Below are 23,889 nucleotides of genomic sequence, written 5' to 3'. Positions count from 1 at the left end.
ACATTTGGTGTTAGCAGTGGGATATTTTTTTTTGGGACAATTTTTTTTTTTGATTATGGGAAAGAAGAGCAGACAGCAGAAAAGGCAGGAAAGGCAGCAGCTGCAGAAATGTAAGCTGCTGCAGCCACCGCTGGAGGACCCGGCCAGCCTCTTCCCCTGGTGTTCCTGGTGCGGGAAGGAGGACCACTGTTGACGGTCCTGCCCAGACGTGCCACCGGCAAACTGGTGTGGCCGGTGTGAGGAGGACGGCCACAACTGGGCAGGATGCCCCTACAATCAGGCCCAGTAAGAGGTGCAGTGTTCACCCCGGGCAGCAGGAGCCACCCCGTTACCTCCAGCACAACAACCTTCACCACCATCCCAGGAGATCTGGGACTGGCTGATGCACCCTGAGGCAGACCTTGTCCACGATCTCCCCATAGTTATCAACTTGCTGTGGCGTCGAGATGGGGAGAGGTGGGAAAAGTGGGAGGAACACCACCACCCGGCGTCCTTCCCAGAGGTTGCCCTCATGGTTGTGAATTACCTGGCGGTTGACATGGGAGATGGTCGGATCATTCCAACAGAGAGGGAGGAGCTGCCGCCGTCCCGCGAGCCAGAGAGGGAGGAGCTGCCGCCGTCCCGCGAGCCAGAGAGGGAGGAGCTGCCGCCGTCCCGCGAGCCAGAGAGGGAGGAGCTGCCGCCGTCCCCAGAGCCAGAGAGGGAGGAGCTGCCGCCGTCCCCAGAGCCAGAGAGGGAGGAGCTGCCGCCGTCCCCAGAGCCAGAGAGGGAGGAGCCCGCCGTCCCCAGAGCCAGAGAGGGAGGAGTTGCCGCCGTCCCCAGAGCCAGAGAGGGAGGAGTTGCCGCCGTCCCCAGAGCCAGAGAGGGAGGAGTTGCTCCGACATCAACCCCGCTCACCACCGCCCACCAAAACAGCCCACCCAAGGGACATAATTGGACTCTTGGGGGGGGGGGGGTGGGGGGGGGGGTGGGGTTGGCCGATTGCGGCCGGTGTACGTTGTACATGGGGGGAGGTGTGTGGCAGAGCAGAGCTCTGCCCTTTTTAAATTGGCAGGGATGGGGTTAATTTCCCCTACCTGCCTGGGTTTATTATGTTCAGGTGGCTGGGGTTGATTAGTTGATTAGGTTAATTAACGATCAATCAGCGCCCAACCATCTGACATAAAAGGAGGCCTCTGCTTCCCATTAGGAGGAGGGAGCTGAGGAAGCAAGTTGGTGTCTGTGGTTTTGGTTTGGTGAATTTTCTAAATCCAGTGAAGGCATCGCCAAGCTTGGAAACCTTTATTTTTGTAACTTTTGCTTTTTGCTTTATTTGTGTTTAAATATCTTTATTTTTTGCCATTGTGCCCTTTTATTTTGTGTTTTTGTAATAAAAGTAGTATTTTTTTTGAACTGCAGTCTGTCTCTGGGCCTCTATCCACTCGCCAGCCTGTCACACCCTCATTTTAGCAGATTGCAGTATAGGAACTGTTTATTAAGTATACTGTTCCACACAACTGAATTAATACATTTCCTACCACTTACGTGCATAATACTTTTCTTCAAAGTCATTCATCTACAGATGGTTTAGTTTTCCAGACTTCGTTTTCACCTTGAATAGGGTGAACCTTGTTTATCCAGCCACAATGATGTGGTTTGATCTCACAAGAAATTGGAAACTGCTTTTTCTGCACATAGGTGGTGTGCCAGGTGGGATGCCAAAGCATGCTGTGCCAGGAGTGGGTCTACAGTGTTGTGACAAAATAATGGGTTTCACCCAGTTCAAAATTAAAGTTTGGCAAACAAAAAGTCGACAGAAAAACAACAAGATATTTGCAAGAAAGTTGCAATATGATACTGTGATAAGATGAAGTTGGTTATTACATGTTAATGTAATGTTGTTGTTGGAAGCCGGTGACCTGTCCTAGTTACTGTATACTGTATATCACTTTCTTATGTACATTAAATTAACTTGCTTGGTCACTCATTTGTACTTTAAGATACTGGTATCAAGTCCATCAAGTCTTGGGCAATTGCTGAATCAATATTTTTGTTAATGAATCACAGTATTTAACTTGAACTGTTGGAATGATTATGTAATGTAAAAAGACAAGTCCAAACAAAACATAATCAAATTAACCTTTAAACCATGGAGCACTTTGCAAGCTAAGTATTAACTGTTGCTGTAACTCCATTAAAAGCCTTGCTCCTTTTTTATAAGAAACATAGGACTCCCCTGTATGATCTTTTACCACAGTCATTTTGTATTAACAAAATCAGGTCTGGAAGATAGGTCCTGAATAGAAATAACATGTCACCGAGAAAGAATGTTGTATAGTTCCAAGGGTATACCAAAATACAATGCAAACTTCTGAAATTTCCCTTTCTACCTAGTTCCTGCCATTATACTTAAAAAGTAGAGCAGTCCATTTCTCCATGACAACTGCATAAACAATTCCCCAGAACAATAGCAGTTGAAAGGGGTGGCAGTAAGATATTCTGCCTTACAGCAGGGTATTGAATAAAGCATTGGCTGGAAGCATGAAGAAAACCTCCTTGAGATTCAAATAAAATAACATTCTGGAGTAAAAAATGGACACAGTCTGCCAGGAATATCTGCAGCAAGATTAATTCTCAAATACCCTAAAGGTGACTTTGTCCTCAATTTATTATTTTGCAAAAAAAAAAAAAAAAAAAAAAAAATAAAATAAAAGCAAAGTAATTATGGTTCTATTCTTCACTGACAACTGCCTTAAGTCATGGGTTGAAATGTGAGGTGAAGTCTGCAGAGTCTACATTTCTCATGAAACATCTGTATTTTGTGCAGTCTTGGAGAAGCATCTGACAATCAAGTACCTACTATCGGCCCCTATCAAACTGTGTCAAATTTGCTGTGCTTAAAATTGGCAGGGTTGCCATGCAGTTTAGAAAGTCCAAATTCTCTCTCCACTGTCATGACTTACATGATAGTGGTATGTAGCATGCACACACCACTAGCATTTCTCACACTGTGGGAGGTGTGTGTCTAAAACAGTGTATGACTAAAGGATGGGTAAATCACAATTTGGGGGTTTTTGCAGTAGTTGAGCAAGGTTACACTGGAACATTTAAATAAACCCTCCCGTATTAATTATGCCATTTGCATTTTGAAGAAGAATTTCTTTCCCTAAAAGAAAACTATATGGAAACCCAAACTACCTGAAAGTACTGTCAAGATAGAGCGAGAAAGATACTTATTTTTATTTACCATGCAAACCCCGCCATTGTGACTGAAACAGACCTTTAACAAGAAGTCACAGTCTTTATATGTCACAGAGCACAGAACAAGTTACATGAGTGTACAACAATGAATAGGTATTTCAATCTTTTTTGTCCCATATCTGACAAGCCATTGCCAAAAAGAATTCAGCCGGACTGCCACACTTGCTATTATCAGAGTTCAAAGGCATCATGGTACAGCAGGATAAACTGAACCCAGAACACAGCCAGGTAAAACATGTACAGTCAGGTAAAGCTGTACACTCCTCTATAATCTTAGAATTATAAAACTAGGTCATCAACTAGGTCATCAGTTCAATTAAAAAAATACAAAATAAAAAAAATTAAAAGCTTGTATTGTTATTTTTAAAAGTGTTTTTATAAGCAGGTGTGGCAGGGTGCCCTGCCCCTGTGTGTATTTTGTATTTTGTGTTTTATGTTGTCTGTTATATGTATTATTGTAGTGGTGCACAGAGTGTGGGATATGTAGCACAGGTGATGTAAAATGTATATTTGTATTTAGGCACAGGATTGCACAACCACATCACATGCAGATTCAAATGGGTACTTGTATGGGGGCACAGGGAGTGCACAATTAGTCTATGTGCAGACTGTGCTGGGATTCAAGGGAATGACTGATTAGCAATCAAGTTTCACGCACACAAGGTTGGTGTGATCACAGTGGAGAACAGGACACAGAGAGGAGAGAAATAAATGATAAAATCTTAACAATTGCTATCCATGTTGGGAGTGGAAACCATACTTGTTCTGTTTGTTTCTTTTGTCTACTATTTGTTTGGCCAACATGCCGTTTGTTTTGTGCCAGTGTTTGGCGTTTTCTTTAAACCTTTTATTCTTCAGGGTTGTCCTGCTAGGAGTACCACCTAGTTACCTGCTGGAAAGCCCCTAGTCTGTACTTTTAAACAAGCCAGGTAGGTGTCTGAGTGATATGCGTGTAACCACCGGTCAGAGTGTAAAGAGTTAAATAAATATTTGCATGAGTACAATATAACAGGGTCATTTTTGTAACACTATATTATCTGGCTGAAGAGTCAGGAACGTAACCCCAATTTATAACATTGTTCCTATGGGAAAATGGGGTTCGACTTACGACGCTTCGACTTACAACGCAACTTTCAGGAACCAATTGTGTCGTAAGTGCGAGGTCTGCCTATACCATAGAGCTTTGTAAATCTGCACAGTGAATCCATAAAAAGGAAGGCTCTGTTGAAATTACAAGGCTGTTTTTAAGTGACACAGGAAACACTGTATTTGGTCTTGAAATAGGCTACTTGCAACTAATGACGTCACATTTCAGCTATACCAGTACCTCAGCCTCTGGTGAGTGAGCGGAGTATTTGAAATCCTGTTTACATTTTGTCTGTTGTATTGAATGATTTACAAAGGTGTATCACTTGATTTGTTTAACTGCTGAGAGAGAGGATGAGCTGAACTTCAGGCACAACTGTGAAAACCTTTAATTAACAGCGATGAGAAGGAAATGGTAGTGATCACTATTCTCCACTTTAGCACGGTACAATTCATCAGTTTTCATGCATTTCCTGTGCATGAAATGACGAGACAAATGTGGCTTACAAATATTCGAAGACAGAAATTCACAGTCACTAAACACAGTTTGCAGTGGGCATTTTGTTAAGAAATACCTAATTGAACCAACAAGAGGGGGGGTTGGAGACTGCACCAGGCTTGACTGGAATCAGTAGTCCTTGCCGGTCCACAGGCTTGGTGTGTGGGACCAAAGAGAAGAGCCAGTATAGGATCCAGAAGAAGAAGTGGACTGTACTTCTCCAGTGCAGTATCACCATTATTGTTTGAGGCCCGAGCCATCAGCCCTTGATTTGTCAATTTCTAAAAACGAGGAGTTGTCAAATGAGATCAAGGTTTTAAAGCTCAAGCTAGAAGAGACAGCCCGGAGTTAAAGTTTTGGTCTCGAAAGGTTTGCAGGCTCCGATGAGTCCACCTGATTGTACACATGGTTATTATTACTCACTTAACGTAAGCAAACACTAAAGTTTGTATTAATTCAGAGTTTATACGTTTTTATAATATAGTACACATTGATCAAGTATGTTTGTGTACCGGGCGTTCGCTATTTAAATTCATATCATGTGAATATTTACAAATGCTCACAGTAGATTTTTTTAATGATAATGTTGTGAAACTGTATTTTTGTATTCATTGTTATTCTTATATAGCAAGCTACAAGAACTGGAACTCTGAACTTTACACCCTACTATTAAACTGTGCGGCTTCTAATTCTTCTTCAAGGATTTAAAACAGTGAGTCCTTATCCTGATTTGTGCTGTCACCTTGTCTTTGTTTGACACTAACAGAAAAAAGAATCCGATGAGTTTGGAGAGTACTTTTATAATAATACTCCTACTAATACTGATTTTTATTTTATATAGCATGTCTCAACGTGCTTTACAATATAAAATACAACACACTCACACAATCACAGCAGACTTTGCATACTAAAAAAGCAGCACACATACAAGTTCAACAAATGCATAATTAAGTAGGCTTTGTAAGTATGCACTATACCTTTCCTTTTACCATCCTTGGGTTTCATTCACTCATTTTATTTTATAAAACAGAAGAAAAAAAAAAATACACGAAAACACAGCACAAAGATTTCATTGTTTATATGTAACTGCTGTGACTTATAAACAATGAACTGTTTTAGGGAACAAAAAAACTGCTGGAAGGGTCAACTTCATCAAAAATAGCTGCAAGTTGTGATAATGGCTGCATGGAAATGTCACATCTGTGTTACTGCTTAGACATTTTATTTCCCCACAAAGTGAATAAACTAGGAAAAATCTTGTGTTGTAATTATCTTTTAATATTTGCTGTTATTCATATACAAGTATAGACTAATAAGTTAGAAAGTTTCTTTAAAAAGTTATACCCCTCCCTAGGCAAACAAAAAGTAGCATGATTTTCTTATAAAGACCGACAACTTTTGGCACCCACTCAAGAATGCATGTGGTATTGTCCATATCAGTAGTGTAATAATAATAAAATAACATCTTTATTTTTATATAGTGGACCACCATCAAAAACTGCTTTACAGAGGTAGGCTGTGAACTGTGCATTATATGCAGTCACTTACAACAGGACATTGATTTAACATCTCATCCGCAGAATGGAGCACAAGGAGGTTAAGTGACTTGCTCAGGGTCACACAGCCCTGGACTTTAACCACTGTACCACACTGCCTCCTAATACCATAGTCTTGAATATGGAGATTAGTCAGCCTCATCATACATTTGCACCTCATCTGCCACTCAGTTGTTGTTTATTAATATTGTTACATGACATTAATTCACATCCCTCCTGGTCATATAAGGGAATGTATTCAGTTCAATGCATTTTGAACTCTTTAAATTACACTACCTTACTGTAATCTAAAGAGAGCATCAGATTTACAGTGAATCAATATAACAATCTGGGTATAGCAATGGACAAAAAACTATCACATCTTAACACAAACCAACTGTTCCCCCAGTTTTTACTAATAAATGATATTATTTTACAATGAAAAGGTACAGTGAGAAGCCTACCTCATAGAACATGTAAAAGGACAGCAGCGTTAATCCGGTGTTATAGACCACAAGCACACGCCTGCAAGAAAACGGCTCCTTATTTTTCATGTATTTTGGTCCTATCCAGACAATGGAGAGGTACAGAAGTGTAAAGACAAAAGTAGGTAAAAAGCTGTCAAGAAGAAACCATCCTCTAACCCTGGTATCTGAAAGACAGAAAAAAATGCAATCAGTGTATCTTATGTAGAGGAGAACATTTCACAAATCAGCTCAGACTACATTGTGTTAGAAAAGGGCAAGCAAAGGTATATAAGCAAGCAATTTTTTTTAAAAAAGTCTCATTGAATAATCTGAAATGCATTTAACATTAACTGAACTGAACACGGTTACACGTTTCCATCTCTTGAGAAATCATAATGATCCTGTATTCATGTTCAACCATGCACTAGAGATACTGCAGCTAAGTAACAAGTCAGTCATGTGTATAACACGTGTTACTAACACTCCTAGAGCTTTTATTAAAACAGAATAGAAAAAAAATGTCTTGATTAACATATCTTGAAAAGTACAAACTAACCACATGATACAGGGCACTGTTAAAAGACCTGCACATTAAATAATTATTTTGTAACCCTTTTCACATTTCTGGTATATGACCAAGATGTGACTTATTATATTTTCCATACAATAATACGGGCATGGGAATTAATATAATTGCATATAAACCTATATATTTAATGGTTTAAAACACACTGTTATATTTATATTTTCATTTACAAACTGGAATTCAATCACAATCATTTTGAACAAGAGCTGGACACCCCTGAAAGAAGTTGTTGCATTTGTCTATTCGGCTTGAATATCTTCAAACAAACATGACTGCTACTTAGTAATATAGAAAACTTCTTTTGAAACCTTGAAAATATAAAACCGGTAGGAGAGAATCATTCTCAAGTACACTCATACTCAATCATACTTGCATGAAACTGACATTGGAGAGCAAAGTCTTCACTGAGCCAACTTTGTGTGAAATATAAAAAATAACAAATTGTGCAGAAGTGAATTACTTTAGGTTATAATTGCATCACAGGGTTCTAGTGCATCCATTATAAACCTCAGCCTATTTATGATATGACCAGAAACCCTTGATGCAATTATAACTTTGTAATTTACTACAGCCCATCTATTATTCTATAGGTTTTACAAATAATGAAAACAACTGCTGATGAAAGTGTTAAAAAATATACAAATCAATGAATACATTGCATAATAGCAAAAAAATAATCAATTAAGTATCAGGATTCCAAAAAAAATTACAAGAGCAACACATACCTTAGATGCACTAACACGAATATATACCAAACATGAAAATTAGGTTTGTGCTGCATGGTTATTAATTATTGTCTGCATTAGTGTAGGCTAATTGATGAACTCCATGATAGGATGAAAGACTCTGCAGTTCTAGGATTACCGTATTTAACAGTAACACCCGAGGATCAGATGGATTTGGTTGAGAAAAAGGGAATTTCATTATTGAACTAATGATTGAATTCCATGCAATGCAGCAGTAGCAGCAGCTGATTAAAAAAAACAAAAAAAACAAAAAAAAACATTCCTAATGCAAGATCTCAATGGTGCGATATTAACAGCAGCAAGCCAGCCAAGTAAAGAATGGCATCTGCTTTGCTGTTCCTATTCCCCACTCCCTCTGACTGTAATTAGCTGGACAAGACACTTTTTATATTTTTTACCATCAATTATATTTTCTCACACAAGGTGATAGGATTGTGAAATAAAAATAACTATCTTAAAGAGAAAGCGTTTACAAAGAGATACAAATGGCAAAATCACAGAAGAAGAAAAAAAATAGCAAATATATTCAATGATTACTTAACACAAGTTTTTACAAAGGAGGATACGGACAACATGCCCCACATGTAATCCAGTTCCTATCCAGTTTTAAATAACTTTAGCATAACCAAGGCAGAAGTGTTAAAAGGACTAGGAGCTCTTAAAATAAACAAATCCCCTGGGCCGGATGAGATCCTCCCAGTAGTACTCAAATAAATGAAAGAAGTTATTTACAAACCACTAACCAAGATCAGGCAACAGTCTCTTGACACAGGGGTTGTACCGACAGACTGGAAAATTGCAAACGTAATACCGATCCATAAAAAGGGAAACAAAATTGAACCAGGTAACTACAGACCTGTAAGCCTGACTTCTATTATATGCAAACTTATGGAAACTATAATAAGATCCAAAATGGAAAATTACCTATATGGTAACAGTATCCTGGGAGACAGTCAACATGGTTTTAGAAAAGGGAGAACGTGTCTAACTAACCTGCTTGATTTTTTTGAGGCTGCAACATCGATAATGGATAATTGCAAAGCATATGACATGGTTTATTTAGATTTCCAGAAAGCTTTTGACAAAGTCTCGCATAAAAGATTAATTCTCAAACTGAACGCAATAGGGATTCAAGGAAACACATGTAACATGGATTAGGGAGTTGTTAACATGTAGAAAACAGAAAGTACTGATTAGAGGAGAAACCTCAAAATGGAGTGTGGTAACCAGTGGAGTACCACAAGAATCAGTATTAGGTCCTCTGCTACTCCTAATCTACATTAATGACTTAGATTCTGGTATAGTAAGCAAACTTGTTCAATTTGCAGATGACACAAAAATAGGAAGAGTGACAAACACTGTTGCAGCAGCAAATGTCACTCAAAATGATCTAGACAAGATTCAGAACTGGGCAGACACATGGCAAATGACAATCAATAGAGAAAAGTGTAAGGTACTGCACGCAGGAAATAAAAATGTGCATTATAAATATCACATGGGAGATACTGAAACTGGAGAAGGAATCTATGAAAAAGACCTAGGAGTTTTTGTTGACTCAGAAATGTCTTCATCTAAACAATGTGGGGAAGCTATAAAAAAGGTTAACAAGATGCTCGGATACATTGTGAAAAGTGTTGAATTTAAATCAAGGGAAGTAATTTTAAAACTGTACAATGCATTAGTAAGACCTCATCTTGAATATTGTGTTCAGTTCTGTTCACCTTGCTATAAAAAGGATATTGCTGCACTAGAAAGAGTGAAAAGAAGAGTGACCAGAATTATTCCAGGTTTAAAAGGCATGTCATAAGCAGACAGACTAAAAGAATTGAATCTATTCAGTCTTGAACAAAGAAGACTATGTGGCGACCTAATTCAAGCATTCAAAATTCTAAAAGGTATTGACAATGTCGACCCAAGGGACTTTTTCAGCCTGAAAAAAGAAACAAGGACCAGGGGTCACAAATGGAGATTAGACAAAGGGGCATTCAGAACATAAAATAGGAGGCACTTTTTTACACAGAGAATCATGAAGGTCTGGAATCAACTCCCCAGTAATGTTGTTGAAGCTGACACCCTGGGATCCTTCAAGAAGCTGCTTGATGAGATTCTGATATCAATAAGCTACTAACAACCAAACAAGCAAGATGGGCTGAATGGCCTCCTCTCATTTGTAAACTTTCTTATTTTCTTATGTTCAGTGTTATAAAACATTTTGTGATTAACTGTGCCATGAATTTAAAGCATGTACTGGAAATTTCAATGTGTACTACTATGTAGATATATATCTGGAAGTTTTGAATCATCAGAGTAGATTTCAGTGAATGTTACCACATCCTGCTACCTTTCTGTATTAAAGTTTAACATGAATTACTTACATTTAAAACCAATCATTTTGATAATTAAACTGCCAATTAATCTGTGCAGGCTCCTTGGAGGCAGTGCCTCAATCTCCTCAAGGTGAAATAAATTCATTGTGTATCTATATAACAATATATCCGCATACAATACGTAACATGTTAAAATAGAAAACTACCAAAGGAGTAAGGAATAAGTTGTGTAGGAGTTACTTTACCACAGTGAATTAACTACAAAACAAAGGATGCCAAATAGAAGTTCAAGTTAAACATTGTTTTGTTAATTCTCAAAATAAAGTACATAAAGTTGACAACATATTTTATTATTTTTAAAAAGCATAGTAAACGTGCAAAAATACAGTGGGAAACTTGTATAAGGGAGTACAGAACAGCTATTACATTATGGACTGTTGCAATAGCTACCGTAAATTGAGGCGGCTGGATTTGGGGTTTTTTCTTAATCACAAAATTTTTGGTTTTGCTGAGTTATAGTGACTTTAGAGAAATCTCTCAGGTTCCAAACTTATAGTATATCAATAAGACATCCCTAACAATGAAAAAAACTTACGTATTTCATAACTATTTACACTACTGGTCAAAAGTTTTAGAACATCCCCCATTTTTCGAGTTTTTATTGAAAGTTCAGCAGTTCTGGTCCAGTGAATAGCCTGAAATGGTACAAAGGTAAGCGGTAAACTACCAGAGGTTAAAAAAAAAGTTTAGGTTACCAAAAACTGAAAAATAATGTACATTTCAGAGTTATACAAAAAGGCCTTTTTCAGGGAACAAGTAATGGGTTAACAACTTACAGCTGTTCTGCAGCAATGGAAGTAAATTAAGCCTTGAAAGTTGATGCTAACAATTCCTACAGGTGTCCCAACTTTTGTTGATTACACTATGTAACACAATTTTTGTTCCTAGGTAGTAAATGTTATTTCCTAATTGCTTATGCCTCAAAAGTATAGAAAATGGCTATTATTCCCCACAAACTTTGCTTTTGTGACCAGGACAGTGATATTTCAAAATATCACTATTTCCAATGGGAAAATGGGAAAATGTGTGTCTTTTCGTTCACATAAAGTCAGAAAAAAACAACATATGAATCCAAATTAACATGTATTTATACTAAAGTAATACAAAAATGACTACAAAAGATTTAGAAGTATAAAAGCAGTGTTGGAACAGACTGTGTTACTACACCCTCTTATGCATTATTTGGACAGTATTGTACTGCAGGAAGTAGTATATTGCTATCATAATGGCGAGAAAAAGGCAATTAACAAAGGAAGACAGACAGACCATTATAACCCTTAAAAGTGTAGGTCTTTCCTTTAGAGAAATTGCAAAGAAAGCCAAGGTGTCAGTGAGTACAGTTTCCTACACCATCAAAAGGCACTTGGAAACTGGAGGAAACTCTGACAGGAAGAGGTCTGGCAGACCCAAAGCCACAACAGAATCAGAAGACAAGTTTCTGAGAGTCAACAGCTTGCGTGATAGGCGGCTCACAGGACAACAGCTTCAAGCACAGCTTTACCCTGGTCGAAGTAAGCAAGTCTCAGTTTCAACTGTGAAGAGAAGACTTCGAGCTGCAGGTTTGACAGGTCTAGTGGCAGTACGAAAGATGGCAAAATAAGAAAAAGAGGCTTGCCTGGGCCATGAAGCACCGCCAGTGGACTACTGAAGACTGGAATAAGGTTTTATGGACCGAAGAATCAAAATTTGAAATCTTCGGTTCATCATGCAGGGTTTTTGTACGCCGTCAAGTAGGCGAAAGGATGGTTCCTCGGTGTGTGACACCAACTGTCAAATATGGAGGAGGAAGCGTGATGGTCTGGGGCTGTTTTGCTGGATCCAGTCGGAGACTTGCAGAGTAAGTGGCACCGTGAACCAAAATGGCTACCACAGCATTTTGCAGTGCCATGCAATACCCTCTGGTATATGCCTAGTTGGTCAGGGGTTCATCCTACAGCAAGATAATGACCCAAAACATACCTCCAGGCTATGTCAGAACTACCTTAGAAGAAAATAACGCTTCAAATCATGGAATGGCCAGCAGTCTCCAGACTTAAACCCCATCAAGCTGGTTTGGGATGAACTGGACAGAAGGGTGAAAACAAACCAACCTATGAGTGCAACACATTTGTGGGAACTTCTGCAACAGTGTTGGGAAAAGCTTCTCTGTTCAAATAATTTTTCTGCGGCTTTTGAAGAGATACTTATCTGTTCTGCCTTCTTTCCGATCAGAGACGATTGGGGAACACCCTCTGTCGGCCTTCTTTGCTCAGAGTCAGAGCGACATACGACCTGTTAAACCAATTTTTTTTGTGATGTCAGACTGAGTCTGACATAGGACTGGAACATGATTTTTTCCAATGTAGAGGGCTGCAAAGGATTAATAAATACTCGGGTAGTAAAAAGAGACCCAGCAGCGTTGGGTAATTTAAAACCCCGACGGGTACCTGTGTTGACCTTGAATATATATGCTGGGACAACTATGAACGAATATTTTACAAAAATCAGATGTTCGTATTCACTAGAAATTACAAATACCTTGCACTTATTAACCGTCTCACCAGAATTTTCAAAAATGACAAATAAAAAAGAGCTCAGTGTGATATGTGAGATTAATATATAAAAATAAAAAAAGGATCAACACACCAGCTGTTCACCCTCTATTTAAAAGTTTTAGACAGCAAAAAGTAAAGAAAACAGATTATGTGTGAGCATGCATAGTGATTTCTATGGAAGGCCATCTGGGCCACAAAAGCATTGTGCTGCTTTAGTATAAGTCAAAATCTCATGGGACAGAAAAAAGGCAAGCATGTCATTCTGAAATGCCATGCTTAAACAGTGACTAACTTGCTGGAAATGTTCTGTAATGATTTATATATAGATTTTATATATTATATAAATGATATTAAATTATATATATGATATAATATATATATATATAATTTTAATCTATAATATATTTATATATATATATATATATATATATTATATATATATATATATATATATATATATCTATATATATTATATATATATATATATATATATATTATATATTCTTGGTTTAAGAATTAAAAAAAAAATTTTGAACTAAAATTTTACGGTAAAAATGCAATTTCCACGTTTCAAACACAGTGTATTCTTTACCTTGGATAAAAAGATCTACTTTACAACGTGTTTATATATATATATATATATATATATATATATATATATATATATATATATATATATATATATATATATATATATAATATATAACTATATATATATATTAGTAAGATAGCAGGGAGGGGGTTGGGATTCCTCCCTGCTAAAACATGTGAATATGCACTTTTGGGTGAACGGGCTAATGGGTTTTAACTGTGTTAATTGCTTTACTGTTTAGTTAATCCCCTGCACCTGGTGGTAATTGCAAATTAGAGCCAGGTGCAGGGTATTTAAGAGAAGCAGCCAGACTGCTAGGGGCTGCTGAGGAAAGAGCCCGACTGTGTGTGAGTGAGAGCAGTCGTACCAGGAAGGTTGTGTGGAACGTAAGTTTGAGTTGTGTGACAGGTAAACGGCTTAGCCGTCCTGTGGTCAGTGAGGGACCAGTATCTGTTTAGTTAGTTAGGTGTTTGTTTTGGTTTGTTTTCTTTTCATTTGTGTTCATTAAAAGTGTGCGTCAGCGCCATAAAAATCAATTTCTGTGTCTTGGGTCTAATTTTAAAGGGGCAACGAACCACGTGAGTTGCGAGGATCGTTCACTATATGTATATATAAAAAATATTCTGCCCCTATCCCTTTTTTCACATTTAAGAGTCTCAGATTCAGAATTTTGAAATAGATTAAATTAGGTTAGCTTTCAACAATTTACTAAAAATGAAAAACGGAAATTATTAGATTAAAAAAGTATTCATACCCTTTGTAATTTCAAGCCTAAATTTGCTCGGGTGCAACATATTACCCAACAAGTCACACAATTTGTTGACGGACTCCACCTGTGTAAGAAATTAGTGGATCACCTGCTTTAAATTAATCTGTGAGGATAAATACCGCTCTGTCTGTATGGTCCCACAGTATGGTACAGAATTTCAAAAGAAAGAATCAAAATGAAGACGAAAGAGCATTCTAAGCAAGTTGGTGATGTGATTATAGAGAAGCACAAATCTGGGGAAGGGTACAAAACCATTTAAAAGGCATTGAATATCCCTCGGAGCTTAGTGCAGTCCATCGTACAGAATGGGAAAAATATGAAACTACCACCACACTGCCTAGATCAGGCCGGCCCTCTAAACTTAGTTGCCGGACAAGAAGAGCGCTTCTTAGGGAAGCTACTGTGAGGCCAACTGTGATTCTGAATGAGATACAGAAGTCAGTGGCTGCGATGGACGATGATGTTCATGCATCAACAATCTACAAGGCATTCCACAAAAAGGGCATTTATGGGAGAGTGGCAAGGAAGATGACCTGGCTGAAAAAAACCCATATTCTTGCCTGCAAAGAGTTCGCAAAACGTCACCCAGAAGATACTGCAGTTATGTGGCAGAACATCTTGTGGTCTGATGAGACTAAAGTGGAACTTTTTGGCCTGAACGCTAAGCGGTATGTGTGGAGCAAATCAAACACTGCACACCAGCCAGGTGACACCATCCCCACTGTAAAGTATGGCGGTGGTAGCATCATGTTATAGAGACGCTTTTCAGCAGCAAGGACTGGCAATATTGTCACGATTAATGGGAGGATGAATGGCGCACAATACAGAGAAATCCTGGATAAAAACCTGCGCCCCTCTGCCAAAAAATCTCAAACTGTGGAAGAAGTTTCAAGAGGACAATGATCCAAAGCACACTGCCAGAGCAACAGTGGAGTGGCTTAAAAGGAAGAAAATAGATGTCCTTGAGTGGCTCAGTCAGTGTCCTGACCTTAATCCCATCGAAAATCTGTGGCAAGACCTCAAAATTTCTGTCCATCACTGTTCCACAATTAACTTGACAGCTTGAGCAATTTTGCAAGGAGGAATGGGCAAATATTGCTCCATGATGGTGTGCAAAGTTAATAGAGACTTATCCAAAAAGACTACTGGCTGTAATAGCTGCCAGAGGTGGTTGAACAAAGTATTGACCCATGGGGATGAATACTAAAAAATGATGACATTTCAGTTTTTTTAATTTTTATTATTTTATTGTTTACTATTTTCTTTCTTTTTTTTTGGGGGGGGGGGGGGGGGGGGGGGGGATGGGAACTCTCTGAAAAAGAATGTGTGACTCACAAATAAAAATTCCCAACCTAATGCATCAAAATCCCAGGCTGTGAGACTCTTAAATGTGAAAAAAGGCATGGGGGCTGAATACTTTTTCCATAGGCACTGTGTATATATATATATTTATATATATATATATATATATATATATATATATATATATATATATATATATATATATATATATATATATATATATATATATATATATTCTATATATATATATATTAATGTATGGACTAGACAGGAGGGCTATAGTGGAAATGTATTGACCCGAGGGAAGACCATTGTTATCGACAGGGGGTTATAATACCGAGGCTGAGGGCATTTCATCCTTGAGGTAACAATAGTCATCCCGAGGGACATTTAATTTTCCACTATTAGTTGAGTCTGTAGTACATATTTAATATATGAGTCAGTCAAAATAATCTGTGTTGAAAGGCAATTACCCACTTCGCCTCATTCCAGGCAAGGGCTTGTTAAGGCAGGATCTCTTTCTTCCTGCCAACCAAAACCATGCATCCAAACACACTTTTCCCTCTTACATTCCCCCTGGAACGGTGATATATATATATTTATATATAATATTATATATATATATATATATATATATATATATATATATATATATATATATATATATATATATATATATTAGTTGTGTAGCATTATAATTAGTGGTCTACTTAAATCGCGGTACATTTATCTATTTTTCACCGGTAGGTTGCGGAATAAAATTAGGATTTCACTAACATTTTGCGGACCTGTTTAAACATTAAATAAACCTAAGTATACAGTATTTCAGAACACTATAAAGCCTAAAAATAGTGATACTTTACTAAAACAGAGTGCTGTCAATTGTTACAGGCAAGCATGCAGCATCCCCCTGCAGTTGACTTGCCCATACATGAGACTGCACGTTCTGTATCCACTTAATTGGTTGGAAGTTTTGCCAAATTGTACAGATGTGGAAATCGATTAGAAACAGCCATAAAACTTGGTTATCCAAGGGCATCTGGGCCACTTTAATAAAGGCAACATATGCAGCACGTTCGTTGTCATGTTATTTGTCCCATCCAATAATTTATTTTATTAGTACCGAGTCAAAACAAAGAAAACGTGCCTATTCGGGTCTAAATATCAAACTGCGAAAAAGCAGCAGATTGAAGTGAGGTGGCTATGCTAGATCATTTTAGTACTGATTTAACTTGCAGACAGGAATACTTTTTGTCTGGGCTGACTTTCCAGTTTGGTTTCTGAAAGCTGTTTATTTTATGTTCTGTTCAGCAGCCTCTATAGTAGCCTTTTGTTTAATGTGTGATTCTGAAGCTAAACAGCGATCGATCGTATTTTCTCCAAAGACATATTAAGATATGCAAAACAACAACAATTACCTCAATCTGCATGTACAGTTTCTTTGGGAAATATCTTGAAACGATCATCAGCCGAAATATACTTTGCTTTTTTGTCGTCCATTTCTAATATTTTACCTCCAATGCTGAAAACTAGATTTTAGCAACCTAAGTGTAGCACCAACTTTGTCCGACCCCCAACTGCACATTACAGGTCATAGAAAAGCAGTAAAGACGCACTGATAGGCTGATTAGAATTTTGTTGTCATTTGAATAGTAAAAGAACATTAATCGCTTTGGATAAATTTTTTTTGTAAATGTTATTTGTACACGTTTTTTTTTGTTTGTTTGTTTTTGCTTAAGTGCAATGCACACAGGACGGAGAAGGAATAAAAAGGGCTGTCTACAGAAGAAAGATACGTAGAGTAGTGTGGAGTAGTTCATTTAAACTTTTTTTTTTTTCCCCTCTCATATTTGTTTGTATACATTGGCCCCTAAAAGAGGTGAATTTCGCGATGACCCCGCAATTTCCCTATTTCCGCAAAATCTGCAAAATCGCGATTTAGGTAGACCCCTAATTATAATATAATATAATGTTCAATAAAACAAAATTATTTAAAGAAAACAACTACATTTTAACCTAAATCCTTGTCAATGTTCCTATATGAACAGTAATTCTGGAGCCCAGATAGGTTTTTTTTTTCGGAGCAAACAAGCCTCTTATAAACTGTCTGCTATAAAGTGCAGTACTAGCATTAGCAGATGATGTGATCTGAGCAGGGGTTTTAATTGGAGGAGCCCAGAGAGTTTTTTTTTCCCCTCAGAGGCAAGCCTCTATTATAAACTCCTAACTACTTTTAAAACAGTACCAGCAGTGGCAGAAGACATCCTCTAATCCCTGGTTTTAATTGGAAGAGCCACTCACAGCCTCCTGCGCCCTGTTGAAGCACTGCTTCACTGAGTATGTGCAATTATGAGTGAAGTGGTGAATAATGGAAATAAACTGTGGCACTGCAGAAAACCCCTTGACAAAGTTAAATGCAAAGCCAGCATGTTGCCATGCATGGATGCTGAGTGTTGTAATAATAATAATAATAATATCTTTATTGGACCACCATCACAAAGTGCTTTATAGGGGTAGGCTGTGAACTGTGCATTCTATGCAGAGTCACTTGCAGAGACTTGCTCAGGGTCACACAGTGAGTCAGTGGCAGAGGTGGGATTTGAACCAATGACCTTCTGGTTACAAGCCTAAAGACTTTAACCACTGGACCACACTGAATCCTACCGCTTACAGTTTTCCTCTCCATTTCTTCTGATTGGAAACACCTTTCGGCGTACACCGGACAAACTACTATTCCCATTATACACTGTGCGCCCCGCCCAATGCACTGTGACACCGGTAGTGTCAGTAAAGTCAGATATACTTTCAAAGTTTCATATTATGACACCACTTCTCTTCTCTGGGAACAAATCTAGTTGTTTGGTGTTGTTTTTTTCTGTTAGCGTTTGCTGGATGTTGTATTTATATTATTTTAGCCCTTCCCCAGCAGTATTTTTTTCTTTTCTCTGTTGGCTAGTGGAGGAAATGCATTTAACAGCCACATTGGGTTAAAACCTGTTTAGATTGCACTTGTAGATCTCTTGATCTACCCTAACTACTATGCAGTGGACTTCTTTGACCTACGCACTACGTTACTGGATCCTCTGCTGATGCACTATCCTTGTACTATTTCACTACTAATATGTCATTATAGATACAGCTTGTTGTAATCCTATTTCATATTGTATTTTAGTAGTATTATTTGCACTTACTGTAAACTATACTGTATTTAAATATTAATCTTGCATTGTCTCCCTGTACTGCCTGTAACACCTGTAAGTCACCTTGGTTAAAGGCGACTGCCAAATAAATAAATAAATAAATACTATGAAAAGTGTTGTCAGTCAGAATACAATAATAAGATTATTCTGCTGTGTGAGCTTAAGTAGTCCCCCAGCCCTTTTTTCTGCCTCATTTTTTTTTGGCCACCAGCCGCCATTGCAATGTATCCACTACAGTAATGTAATATCTGTGCAAGCACCTGGCAACACTTAACACAACACAAGAACAGGTGCAACTTCCACCTGTCATGACAGCTTTAAAGTCAGTTTTTGAACTCACCTCTTGGACCCATCCAAGAATCTATAAAAGCATTGGTTGCTTGATTTAAGGTCTCCATTTTAAACCTATAAAAACAAAAACACAAACATTAGTTACAGCAAACACTCATGTTACAGTTTTTATCATGCAGCAAGATTGTGCCTTTTTAACTTTTGGTTGGGATAGGCATCCATCATCTATTTACACAAAATATAACGACAACTGACCCACAGCGAAGTCAGGGTTCATTTTCCTGTAGCTCAGTTATGACTGGGTAAAAACAATATGTTCCTGTAGGCTATGGACAAGGGGTGTACATGGTTATTAATCTAGCAACTGCAGTGTGGTGGTCAGGGTGTGATCATACTAGACCATGGTACCACCACCATCTGCCACTGCCATCAGTCATATTTGGTAAACAGCAAGTCATAAAATATTGGAACCACTGTGACACTTTAAATGGCCCACCACTGACAGATTTTTTTCAACTTCACAAACATTTTAACTAACCCAGACTGAGAGCTGCTACTGGTTGCTATGACGACTGCCTCTTCCCAGCTTCTGATAACATGCTGAAGTTTAAGTTGTATTTTTGTCAGATTAGCCAGTTACAATTTCTTCAAGTCAGTCATAAACCTAAATTCCACTGACTACCGGGTCTAGATCACATTGTGTCCACACCTAGATAACAGTGTCTTTGAGTCAAGTTGTATTGACAACAAAAAGTTTGGCTCTGTGATGCACGGAGGGTTGTTTGGCAGATTGTAGTTATATTTGCTAACAGTAATGTAAGTGGAATGTAGCAACCATCTTTTCCCAGCACTATTGCTAAATTGATGGCATGATATTCTAAAAATATTTCTTCACTGTGATGAAAACAAGTCTTAGTGCAGACTCTGTAGAATGAATAGGACTGCTGAGCAAATGTGCAAAAGGTTTAACAGAAGCAGAAGCAGAAATTCAAAGAATGCATCCCTCAGTCAATCTCACTATTTGTTTCAACTACTCTTGTATTTTTTCATGGCCTCAACCTACACTGTAATCTGTCTAATTCGAGTTCTGAGTTATTCTGAGCTGCCCCGGGAAGTTTCAAGCAGATAAATCAGAAAACTTGTCAAGATCCTGTGAAGAACTATTAGGAATAATATCATTTTATTCATGCATTTACTTGGCAGTAGTATTTATTTAACCTTTGGCTGGTGTCTTAGTTAAGCACCGACCTATTACAGTAGCCTATACGACAAGTAGAAAACTCTCTAGAGTCATAATATCAAAAATATTAAGAAAGCTGTTTATAAAATTAGACAAAGTTTCTATTAGAAATATATTTTAATGTTTCCCGTGATATAAAGTAATATGGACTCCTTTTTGCCAAGTAAAATGCATACATAATGTATTGTTACAATTTTAAATATTGATGTATAACACAGACACTATACAGACTACTGTTTGTACATTTGTATGCAGTAGGCACATAAAACAATTGAAATAATATGCTGTTATTCTGTAGCTATTCTTCTCTTATCATCTGGATTAAGTCAAATTTGTTCACAGGCTTCTACACAAAGGCTCATTTCTTTTGTTGCACAAATGTAACCTGTTTCACAACCATTCCACAGGACTGCCAATATTTTATGCTTAGCTTGAAAAAATGTTCTGAGGGAGGACACAGTTCAGTTTGTCTTCTGTCCTTTAATTAGATAGTTTTCATGGGCTTTTTGATTAACATGCTAAAATAACACTTAAATTGTTTTACGAAACTGATTTGAACAATGTAAGCTTTATCTGAAGAAACCAGTTTTTTTTTTTTTTTTTTTTTTTTTTTAACACAGCTCTGGTTGAGAAGTAATAGCCCTAGGGTAAGGATTAATAACTGGATTGAGCAAAATCAAAAATGTTGGATATGTATTAACTATTTTTTTTTTTTTTTTTAATAACATTCCTGGATAGTCCTAACTTCTATCAAGTTGAAGAGCTCAGTAGGTCACACAGTTGAGAATCAAATCCAGGTTGTTTACCTTCTCCCAACCCACTGCCTCTGAGCCTACCCAAACACAGCCAGGGGCGGTATCTATCCATTACCTGGTTAGGGACACCCCAGGTCATTGAACTTGTACTTCCATAGCTCCAATCACCCTTAACCGCTATGGTATTCTGTGATGTACACACTAGACAACCATTCACTTGACATTAGGTATGACACAAATAACTGTCATTTCTTTCCAGCTGGCCTGCGATTTCAGCTTTCCATCACACAAAATCAGATGACTGATGTGATCAGTATGGAAACTAGCAACCAGTTGGATAACAAGGTTGTTAAGGGTGCGGTCCGTATGTTAAACATCAAAGTGATTGTATATAAAGAAAATAGTGACATTACAATATGTGGCCACCAGGTGTTACTATGCAGTAAAATACCATAATAAAGTTTATTGACAGAAATCTGATTTTTTTTTTATTCTTATTCTTTTTTACAAATACAGTAAATAGCAGGGATCTAAGCTGAGCTACATTCAACCTCTGCATTTTGCAGCCATTTCAAAACACCTTTGATTAAAGATACAGCTTTGATCCACACATAAGCTAAATGTGTGTGCACTGTTTGTGTGCTATGATGGGAGGATTCAAATGCCTTAATACATTTCTTCCCCCTATATGGGAAAATGCAGGCAAATTAGTGTAAAGACAGTGAGTTATTATAAATCATATACTTTATCTGCATAACTGTTTTCTGACCTCTGGATATTTGCCAAATTATTTTTAAAAAATAATTTAGGGAGGATATTAAATCCAACAGTAACAGTGAAAGGGATAATCATGGATTTATGTATTTTCCAAACTTAAAATATTGGTGTGACCAAGTCTTTATTGTTTCAATTGCTTTGGTACTGTATGAATGCAGAAACCTACATCTGCACCAGCAATGCTAATATATTACAAAGTATATAAAACATTATAATTGTACTATTTGTAAATAGTTACATTGCATGTGTAGGCCACACTTTTTAACTGGTGTGTAAACATATGTATTTAAAGTTAGACAGTAACACTTATTTTTTGTGTACACAATACTAATACTATGTTTTAAACTGTGAAATCCTACCTATGTTTAATGAGTAGCTGATTTTGCCATTTCAGGCAACAGCTTAAATTTAATTTACCCATGTAATTAACTTAAGCCAATGGCTACTTCATAGATATATTCGATATAGTATTTAGTTCAGGTAGTTATCAGGCTGTCACTAAATCAGTAAATACAGACATTTAAAATCAAATGAGTTTCTGCTGTTGTCAGAAAAATTTTCAGCTCTGAGCACCCGAAACATATATTTTTTTATAATTGGAAAAAACAAAACAAAAAACAAACAAACAAAAAAACATATTGTATTGTTTCCTTGTAAAAGTAAAAGCAATTACTGTATATACAATCTGACAAGCTTGCAATTGAAGTGTTTATACTTAGTACATACACTGCATATGTGTAAAAATCTGCATGTCTATGCGTTGCATCAGAAAGGAATGTAAATGCAATTGCTTACATGCGCTGAGCAACAAGACGTTGGCATCCTACCGGCTGTAGGTTACAGTATTTTTTCCTAAAACGTGAACGTATTTAAAGTAGGCTACAGCCAGAACAAGCTTAGCTATTATAAAAAACTCAAATGAGACTAATTTCCACCATAAAAATCTCTTACCTCTGTTCCCGTTGTATAATCGTGGATTCTTAGTGTCTACAGAAAAGAACAGAGCTACTCGACTGGTTGCCTGTGGAAACAGTAAAAGAAACGGATAACTTCCTGGCTCAGAGAGCGCTAGAGAGTCGTCCTGACACAGCCCAGACTCAGCAGAGATGTGCATAATGATGTGGGCACGTGATTCTCTCTTTTATTCTGACAACTGCGTCACCTGTAGTACAATCATTAAAGCAATACGAGACACGGGCATTGCATGAAATAAAACTGCATGGCGTAGCCTATCCAAATACAGAGAGAAAGTATTTAAAACCATAGTTCCCTTCCCCCTATAACAAAGCCTGATTTGCAGTGTGTTGGCTGCAAATCAGAAAAGTGTTTATAATTATCATTTTCACCTTGGTTTCTTTAAAGGCGTTATAATTTTTTTTATATTTTATATATATATATATATATATATATATATATATATATATATATATATATATATATATATATATATATATAAATACTTTCTGAAAGACTTGATTGCCAAATTCCATTTATTTTATTTCTTTGTCTTAAAAAAAAAAAAAAAATTAAAATTTAGGGAGCTTCACTATTTGACATTGCAGATGAATATCCTCACCCCTGGACGCTGTAGAATGAACAAGGAGGGTAAGGATTGAACAAGCTGAATTTTGAACTGTTCCGCTATGTCACCCCATTCATCTGGCGTCAGCAACGGCCAATCAGAACTTTGCATATGTCTGTCTGGACTAAGGCAGATCCCTCACGCTGCGTTACAGGCACATTGTCAAATCTCTTTCAGGGTAACATGAGGGCAAGTTACAAAAAAGGGAGGGGTCTTATGTTTCCGAGTACAGTATCATTTGTTTTCAGTGCGGGTGTATATACCTTGAATTTCATCGGTCTTCCAATACACAGTGACACAG

The 23,889-nt window shown here is 37.4% G+C and overlaps 1 protein-coding gene across 2 annotated transcripts in view; it reads right to left on the bottom strand.

Moving 5' to 3' along the window:
- Positions 1 to 23,601, bottom strand: part of LOC121315755 (elongation of very long chain fatty acids protein 5-like) — a 44,499-nt gene extending 20,898 nt beyond the window's left edge. Inside the window, exons 1-4 of one of the 2 annotated variants that reach the window (XM_041250129.1) lie at positions 23,583 to 23,601; positions 22,958 to 23,027; positions 19,284 to 19,348; positions 6,825 to 7,012 (exon numbers count right to left, since the gene is read on the bottom strand). In XM_041250129.1, coding sequence (XP_041106063.1) covers positions 6,825 to 7,012; positions 19,284 to 19,341 — 246 coding nt within the window. In that variant the 5' untranslated portion in view covers positions 19,342 to 19,348; positions 22,958 to 23,027; positions 23,583 to 23,601. Of the gene's footprint in view, positions 1 to 6,824; positions 7,013 to 19,283; positions 19,349 to 22,957; positions 23,124 to 23,582 lie in introns of those variants that run through there. The other variant, XM_041250130.1, reaches the window with a different exon arrangement.
- Positions 23,602 to 23,889: the final 288 nt, after the last annotated feature.

This window comes from Polyodon spathula, chromosome 5 (assembly GCF_017654505.1).
Source record: "Polyodon spathula isolate WHYD16114869_AA chromosome 5, ASM1765450v1, whole genome shotgun sequence".
Lineage (NCBI taxonomy): Eukaryota > Metazoa > Chordata > Actinopteri > Acipenseriformes > Polyodontidae > Polyodon > Polyodon spathula.
Note: the sequence above shows the minus strand (reverse complement) of the source record. Positions and strands in the feature narration are given on the sequence as shown.